We start from the raw sequence: 9,435 nt of genomic DNA on the forward strand, positions 1-9,435 counted from the left end.
GAAATGTAGTTGAAGCGAATCAACTCCTCAGAGAACTGGATAATGCAGTTTTGAAGCTATGGAAAACTAAAACCAAAAAATAAACCTCAATTTTAGTTGTTGTATTCCTTCATTTTGTAGACTCTTAATAAAACTTCTTCTTTATTTTACTTTCTTGGGAGAACATTGAGAGTTTTGCCATTTGCTTTGTGTCTGTGAGTTCTCATCCTCAAACGTAACCTTAAAATGAGTCTGTTTGCATAGATTGTGCATAACTGATTCTGCTGGGGTTTTGGAGATGTACTGGCAGCAGAAGAGTCTTCCCTGTTAGGAAAGCAGATCCCAGTGTCTTTGTGTGCAACTGATGTGACAGATTTTACAAAGGCAAGTTCTAGCCACCCGCACACTTATTCAGAAAAGCAGGCACCAGAACATGTGTTCCCCATCAAAATAATGGAGTGCGTGGCTACTGGTTACGAGACAGGGAAGGTGAAGAGAGAAACAAGATAAAAGATGCAATGCTATATATATATATATATATATGTTGGATTTACTAATTTGATGTGAGCAACTGCTTTACCATGTAATGGTAGAAGGTATCTTGGGTAACAACAAGCAGAATAACAGAGCAAAACACTTTCTTCAAAGTTTTATGTTACTAGTATCTAGGTTATATTGATTGGAATTTCATAGTGTAAGCATTTACATCTTCTAGTATGTATTCAACTTTATAGATGGAAGTTGAGTGCTGTGAGACTTTTAATGTATTATTCATGAAATAAAAGTTTTAAAAGTGTAATGTCATCACTCTGCATTTCAAAAAGGCAATTTTTCTTTTTAGGTAAGCTTCTGGGTGGTTAGAGAGATTCTACATGCACAGACTTTAAAAATCAGAGCTGAGGTTTTGAGCCACTACATTAAAACTGCGAAGGTAAGACTTGGGATTGGGGGAGGAGTTGTGGGATTCACCATGATGAAAGTTCTTTACTTAAGTTGGTCAGTTCAGAAATACACGTTGGGTAAATATTTAACTGATACCTGATTTAGCTGTGGTTGTATCTGTTGACGTGAACAGCTGTTTGGCTTCTGCATGTAACAAAGTTGTCAGAAATAGTGGCAGACCCACGTCCTGAAATGGAAGCCTTTGTTTACAGAAAAATAGCTTCCCTAAGGACATGCAGAGGTGCCCTTTTTCAAATATTGTTTATTAGATAATATTTACTGGATGTGTTTTCTAATATTGGTTAAAACCAAACACTTGTCTGTAGAACCAGTTCAAACAGTATCAGTCGGAACAAAAAGAGTTTGTTTTCTTTTACTATGGGAAGGAAAGGGTCTGTTCTCTATTATTCCAATTGTGGCATGAATAATATCAACTTAATAAACATTGTTTCAAAACCATACCTGAACTCAGAGTACATTTTAGAGCTCTCATCTTGGCATACCTTCCTGAAAGCCCTTAGGACTGACATTCAAAAGAAAAGGGTCAACGAATCTTGGCTTGCACGTAGATGAACCAGAGTCCTGGCCCTTCAAACAGAATGAAACTTCTTCACTGTAGCATGAAGAGAGGAATGTTTTTCAAGTTTACCTGTCAGACAGTAGCTGACTGTTAACACAGCTAATTCTGTGACTGCCTTGAGTTACCTGCAAAAAAAAGATGTAACATTTTTGTTAATTACCTTGGAATTCGTTTGCAAATGAATTCCTTGTCTCAATATGCACATTTTTAATTAAGTAATATTTTACTTCCATGGGATGTGACTATAAATTTCAGGCTATGCTAATTTGGTGAGATTCCACAGACTTCGCTCAGTGACCATGCCATACTCATATACTGCTGATTTGCTTACGGTATCTGTTACCTTGGCTTTGCTTGTGTGTGCCGACATGAAGTTACTGCAGTTAGTGCCACTCGAAGGATTTTCTGTTTACACCAAAGCTCTTTTCAAAGCAGTCTTTTTGTCAGGGCTCAATCCGCAATTTGTGTACGCTCCACCAGAAATCCCTGAACGTAGTCCAGGTCTCTGGGTGCTCATCGCTGTTGGAATAATTGATACTGCAGAAGAGCTTAAGGAATAGCTTTTTCTTCCAGACTATTTTTAAGCTTTCATGACAGTAGTACCAGTAGTTAATTGGCCAAGGTAGATTAATGGTTTTGGGCACAGAGGGAAAAAAAAAAAGAGGGGATGGAAATTCCAAATAAGTAAGAAAATGCACTTAGAGTGTTTTGTAGAGAGTTTTAAAGAAAATGCTTTTCCCTGTCTCCTCAATTTTGATGTTGTTGTTCCTTTCCACTAGTTGATTTTAGTTGTCATAACCCTAAAATTGTCTTTCAGTGAGAGACGTACTCCAGGTATGTGGCTTTTTGAAATTTACCTGATTGATTTTATTCTGCAACAACATTTTTTGGCTGCTTTGATGCAGCTTTTGGAGCTACGGCAACCTGCAGTGCCAAAGGCATTTACAATATTAGATACTGCCACAATTACATCATTCACAACTGGGTTATCCGTAACTTGTTAAGGCTGAAAATTCTGTTGAATGCTACGAAAGGAATTTGTTGGGTTTGAATGTCAGAAAGTTTCTGGCACTTCTGATATATGTCCTATGATGTATGCATATATAGATTTATTTTTTTGGAAGGGCTCTCTCTGGACTGTGAAACAGCTAGGATAAGTCTAATCCAAAACTATACAGATGCAGTAATGAAGAATTAGAAGGTGCTATAAATATGGTGGAGGTGCACGGTAGTTCAGTGTGGCTAACTCTTCGTTTTAGACCATGCAAGATTTCTTTATTTTAAATTTATTTATTCCGTATTCCTTATTGACAGCACTTGGAATGTTGTTTATTGTTATCGTACATATTCTTGTCCGCAGAAACTGTATGAGCTGAACAATCTGCATGCTCTTATGGCAGTTGTGTCAGGCCTACAGAGCGCTCCGATCTTCAGGCTGACTAAAACGTGGGCGGTAAGTGAGCAGCGGGACAGCGAGGGGCTTTTAATTTGGTCTTAGGAGACTACACCATTCTGTAGCTTGTTTTCAAGGGTGCAATAATTATTAATATTACAGATACTTTTAATCTCCTTGTACCATGTACATAATGTTTCTCTTGCTTCTTTCAGTCTATGGTTTCCTGTTGAGTTTTTATTCCATTTAGTATAGAAATATTTTCCTTTGAAAAATAGTTCCCTGCAGGTTCTGCTAAACACAGAGGCTTCTAATTCGGCTAGAAGCTATTTTGTTGCTGGAAAATTATGAATGCCAAAGTGGATCATACTTTAATCGTTTAGGGGTTTATACTGTTGGAATTTTTTTTGCTATGGAGAGCAGATGTCCAGAAACTCTTGATTCAGTTTCCATAAAGAGATTTATAGTTTCTCTGACGGATAACTAGCTATTTTCCTCAGTTTTCAGCATTAATTGCATAGATATAACAACTACATTACACAGTATATTTGTAGGTCTGCTTCCATACAGACATAAAAGAATGACTTTCCTTAGAAACATATTTGACATCTGTTTTCTGACTGAAATTAATGTTATTTTTTGTGTAGTTGTATCTGTGATCAGAAGAACATTAGGAATTACTTTTGCTCATTGATACCTCAGAGCTGAGAACATACTGCACTTGAGTCAGCCACACATTGTGTCCAGCTGTATAAACAGATGAACTGTGACATGTTCAAGTGTGATAGAAATAATCAGGTGACTGAAATACTCCACTGCAGGAGGTCGTTAAAAGGAGCTAAAAACTTTGACCGAAGACATAGCAACACATCCTTGCGTGTTACAAAAAGTGTTTCTTTGTCTGATAACAGAATCATAACATTGTTCGTTTGCCAAATGTTACCAAAATTGAATATAATTCACTCCCGCTGAGATACTAATCTAGAATTCTGGACACATTTTACAAATGTACAATTAAGTAAGACATTGTTTCAAAATACCGAAAAATCTCTCTAAGGCAATCTTGATGAAGTTAACACTTCAAAGTGATCTCAAGGGGAACTTCTTTTTTTCTGGTTTTGTCATGTCGATGAATTGATGCCTCAACAGTTTTACACAACTGTGATGCCAAGTTGCGTTGGCTTCATTTGTGCATGACTTGAAACAAATGTCAACTATAACCATATATTCATATAACCATATGAGTTACTACCATAATTATGCCATTCAGAGCTGGGTGTCCCCTGTTTCTTTTCCTGCTTGGTCACCCTGATATCCTAGTTTGCACTTATGAGGGTTATTTGTGGGCCGTTGGCATATATGCCAGTTTTTAAAGTTCTTCCACATTTCTGCGGGTGTTTCTCATACAATCCCAAGTGAGTCTGACAGAAGCGTTTGGCTTTCTGTATATTAAAAACAAGAAAAAATGTGAAAAGGCACATCAAGCCATTGTTTGAGTCACCATGTTATCAGAGTAACCTTGAAAACCTTCAGGAAGGAAGGATTTCTTCTCTATTTGTGAGATAGTTTGTAACATCAACGGAACTTAGGCAAGTAACTGCAAGTAACTCCCTAAGAAAAAGAAATTCACCTTATATGGTTGGAATCTAGAGTTGAAAAGAGCTGTTAAATGTTTGCTTGGTAATCTAATGTTACTATAAAAAGATGAAATTCATGTCTTCTGACGATACGTCTGAATATGTCTAAAATTTTTCTCATTCATTGCCTGTGCACACTTTGAACTCTGGAGAAGAATAAATGCTTCTCATGTGTGATTTGTCCTTTTTGAAACTTGAGAAGAATTTGAACCTTTCCAAGGAGGTACTTAGAATATTCTGCTTCTCTCCATTCACTGTAAAGGATGGATAGATGACCAGCTAGGACTCAGGCAATGTAAGCAAATAATCATTGCACATCTAAAGTTAGGAGAGGTGAATCTTGCCCAACTCTGCCAGCGCCCTTAAACCTTGTCTGTCCTTTCCTGCGTCGCACAAAGGTGATTGTCAGTGCTAGCATTTGATAACTGGAAAGTGAAGAGCTGTTTGGAAGGCTCCGGGTCCTCCCCTCCTACTGCGAACCATCATTGCTATTAGATCTGTTAAAGAAAGGGGATGTGGATATATGTGTATCTACATTAATTGTTTTAAAAATTGTACTTTAGTTAAAGATATTTATCAGATCTTAATGGTATTGTTTTACTGTTTGGAAAATAATTTGTTGAGATTGCTCTCAGTTAAAAAATAAGAACATATTTTGGAATTCGGGTTTTTGCGAAGCTGTATTAGTATAAAATTTCTCAGTCTATCTAACAAATAAATGTCAACTTATAGATAATTAGAGTGAATACACTACTAGTTTGAGAAACTGTAGAAGTGGACAGCGTGTGAGAAAGTACTGTATTTTAGCTAGATTAGCCTTTTGAAAACTTGTATTATTTCAGAAGGATCCTCCAGGACACCAAAGCTTCTACCTGACTAATTTTTTAAAAGGATACTTTAAACTTAACAACCAAAATAGCTACTTTTCTTTGTAAACTCTCCAAGCGCTCACCCTTAAGGAGTAAATGCTGTCATTTTGAAGCAGTTTTATTTGGAAAACAACAACAAACAATGGAAGGGCATGGGGCAGAAATCCATACTTTTAAGGGAAAAAGAGAAATTAAAATGATAAACCTTAATGCTTATCTGTGTTTGGCCTTTTTTTTTCCTAGTTACTGAGTCGGAAGGATAAAGCCACCTTTGAAAAGCTGGAGTATGTTATGAGTAAAGAAGATAATTACAAAAGGCTTAGAGACTATATCAGCAGCTTGAAGATGACTCCTTGTATTCCCTATTTAGGTAAGCTGAAGTATTTTTAGTGGGAAACACTAGTGACAAACATACTTCTCCAGTAATTATACCAATTAAACACCATCTTTTAAGCATTCGTGAAGCTATTTCAATACTTCAGTAAAGAATCTATAACTACTAGCTGATTCTGGAGACTTTGTATATGGCAAGATATAACTTCACTAGCTTCAAAAAGAAAATACCTGGTAAACCTGACAAACACTTCAGGTTTTACATACAGTATCAGTTTTCTAGGGAATTATTTTCCCATATGTTGTATAGATACACTGACTTCTGGAGAAGCACTTAAACTGTTGTGCCTGCAAGCACTCTTAGAGCTAAATACTTGACTGTTATAGTAATGATGGCTTTTAATTTATGTAAAACTATAAATCACCAGCCTCTGAGATAAATAAAGGTGGATTTTAGGATTTGGAACATGCTAAAATCTAGAGATATTGCTGTGTTTAATTATACTAAGGTGACAAGAGAAACTGAGTTGTTTGACTGATTCAGCCTTATGGAATAATTATGACTAAGTGATATTTGTGTGTATCTGAAAACTAGATAAATGTGTTGATTGTTTTGTTGCCAAGCTAATCTAGTGCTACTTAATTGATGTTTCAGCTTAGTTTGTTTAAAGTGATCAGTGTGCCCTTTATTTTTAATATAGCTTTTCTTTGATGTTATAAGATGTCAATAGTCACATAAAATTAAGGGAAAGTTTACCCATCTTGTTCCTTTTCCAGAAAAAACAGTTGGTGTTTTTGTAGGTATGAGTTGCTCTCACACCTAAATTCAAGATGACCTCCTGTGGTCACTAAGGCTTATTAAACTGTAATTTCTTCCTTTCTGAAGTTCGATGCTTCCTTTACTCAGCTGGGCTATTAGTTTTTTCAAGATGAATAACTTGACAGTTGTCTTCATGCTGTGATCTGCGTGTCCGTCACAATATTATTTCAGTTGCTTCATGGCTTGATTTGAGTGAAAATACCTAGAGTGATGCCTCTTAAATACCTGTGGTCGTGTTTTTAAAAACGGTCTCACTTTATGTGCTTTATAATTAAATAGAAAAAAATATTTTGCTGTGGAGAACCAATAATAATTTTAATTAGTAGTTCTGGAGATTTTGTCATTCTGTTTTCATTTTGTACTCCCCTGTTACATCCCTCCTAGAAACATCTATCAGTTCCAGCCTCATATTAACAGCTGTTCGTTTCCTGGATTTTCAAGTATTCAGATGTTGGTAATTGTTTGTGCCTAGAATGGAAGAATCAACACGAAAGTACTTTGAAGTGCGGGTGTGGAAATTGCCAGTGTGACATAATATCACATGCTACCTGTTTGTTGACATAGCTATGAAAAGTAGGTCTGAAATAAAGGGGGCAAAAAAGAAGCCAAACATAATGTAATGTTATTAAATCTGTCATTTTGTAGCTTTCCCACCATGTGTCCGTGTATAGTGTATACACACTGTATGCGTCCTTACAGCTGAACTGAGGGAGTGTGGTCTGGACGATCAGGTAGTGAGGTGGACTGCGAACTGGCTGAAGGGAAGAAGCCAGAGAGTCGTGGTCAATGGGGCAGAGTCTGGTTGGAGGCCAGTATCTAGTGCAGTGCCTCAGGGGTCAGTGCTGGGGCCGGTGTTATTCAATATATTCATCAGTTATTTGGATGAGGGAATAGAGTGTACTATCAGCAAGTTTGCTGATGACACCAGGCTGGGAGGAGTGGCTGACACGCCAGAGGCTGTGCTGCCATCCAGAGAGCTGGACAGGCTGGAGAGTTGGGCAGGGAAAAATTTGATGAAATATAACCAGGGCAAGTGTAGAGTCTGTCACCTCGGCAGGAACAATCTCAGGTTCCAGTATAAGTTGGGGGATGACCTATTAGAGAGCAGCGCAGGGGAAAGGGACCTCGGGGTCCTGGTGGACAGCAAGATGAGCGTGAGCCAGCACTGGGCCCTTGTGGCCAGGAAGCCAATGGTACCTGGGGTGGATTAGAAGAGAGGTGGTTAGTAGGTCGAGAAAAGTTGTCCTTCCCATCTACTCTGCCCTGGTGAGACCACCCCTGGAATATTGTGTCCGGTTCTGGCCCCTCAGTTCCAGAAGGACAGGGAACTGCTGGAGAGGGTCCAGCGCAGGGCAACAAAGATGATTAAGGGAGTGGAGCACCTCCCGTGTGAGGAAAGGCTGAGGGAGCTGGGGCTCTTGAGCTTGGGGGAGACTGAGGGGTGACCTCATTAATGTTTACAGATATATAAAGGGTGAGTGTCACAAGGATGGAGCCAGGCTCTTCTTAGTGACAACCGATGGTAGGACAAGGGGTAATGGGTTCAAACTGGAACACAAAAGGTTCCACTTAAATTTGAGAAGAAATGTCTTCTCAGGGAGGGTGACAGACACTGGAACAGGCTGCCCAGGGAGGTTGTGGAGTCTCCTACTCTGGAGACATTCAAAGCCGCCTGGACATGTTCCTGTGTAACCTCATCTAGATGTTCCTGCTCTGGCGGGGGAATTGGACTGGATGAGCTTTTGAGGTCCCTTCCAATCCCTGACATTCTGTGATTCTGTGATATGATTCTGAAATGCGCTTTCTAACTTTCCAGATGCTTTTTAGCCATATGCTATGATTTATGAAACATGAAGCCAGACTCACATTGTTTTCTTGCTCATCACAGAAGTCCCACGCCAACCTGCTGTCAGATACTTCTTTATTTTTTTCAATCTCATGATGCTCTGGCATTTGCCGTTATGGTCTTCTAATACTTACTGCTGTACAGAGAAATTTTTATGCTTTGGTACATTTGCCTGACTCTTTAAAAATACTGCCTTATTATGTGCAAGTGTGTTATTAAAAAAAAAAAAAAGAAATGCTGGGAAACTATGGTTTAAATTTTCTTTAGTTACAGATGTTTTTCTCAATACATTAGTAACCTCTTGTCTCATTTTGCATTAGAATAAGCTTTGGGTTTGACTTGATAGTTTAAAATGAAATGTGTACTTCTTTTCTGCTTAGAAAGAAAGAGTCTTTGCCATGACCCTCTGTAGTTAAAGAATGTGTTTGGTGTAGTTAAAGAATGTGTTGTGGCCTGGTTTCATAGAGTATCAATTCTTATTAATGACAAGAAGAATGTCCTGAAGCTTTTTTTAATTCTCCAAAGGAGTAGCAAATGCCCGCTGCTGCACTTCCTCTGAAATTTAATTTTGTAAGGTTTAATTGTATGGTGAAAAGAACAAAATTGCACTGAAACTACAGTCCTGATAAAGCTGGCTCTATTGTGGAAGGTTGGCTGTTGTGCCTGTTATTTCTAATTTGATCAGAGCTTTAATCTCCAGTAAGACATGAGTAGATTTGCAGGAGTATTATTCCTAGAATTTCCTTCCCAAGGGATTTTCACTAATCTAAGAGTCATATGGAACAGAAGTAACTGAAGTTGCCTGTTTTACTTACGGTTTTAAGCTTACCAGCTATAGGTGGTAACTCCTGAAAGGATCTTTTTCTTCTTTTACTTCTGGTGTAAAGTCGTAGGTGGGAGTAGTGCTGCTCCTGGCTTAAAATGTGTACGCAAGTCTACCTAAAAGTCTGCTGTTTGAAATAGTGATCATGGCGTGTCCCGGGGAGCGGGGTTAATCGTAAGGTCCATCTTGTCTCCTGGAAAAGAGAGGTGTGAA

The 9,435-nt window shown here is 38.3% G+C and overlaps 1 protein-coding gene across 18 annotated transcripts in view; it reads left to right on the forward strand.

Moving 5' to 3' along the window:
• The window catches only part of RALGPS2 (Ral GEF with PH domain and SH3 binding motif 2), a 157,242-nt gene that overhangs the window by 89,444 nt on the left and 58,363 nt on the right, over window positions 1–9,435 (forward strand). For all 18 annotated transcript variants that reach the window (XM_065071752.1, XM_065071747.1, XM_065071745.1 and 15 more), the window contains exons 6-8: window positions 821–910; window positions 2,862–2,954; window positions 5,644–5,770. In XM_065071752.1, coding sequence (XP_064927824.1) covers window positions 821–910; window positions 2,862–2,954; window positions 5,644–5,770 — 310 coding nt within the window. The remainder of the gene's footprint in view (window positions 1–820; window positions 911–2,861; window positions 2,955–5,643; window positions 5,771–9,435) is intronic.

The sequence above is a fragment of the Columba livia genome, chromosome 8 (assembly GCF_036013475.1).
Source record: "Columba livia isolate bColLiv1 breed racing homer chromosome 8, bColLiv1.pat.W.v2, whole genome shotgun sequence".
Classification (NCBI taxonomy): Eukaryota; Metazoa; Chordata; class Aves; order Columbiformes; family Columbidae; genus Columba; species Columba livia.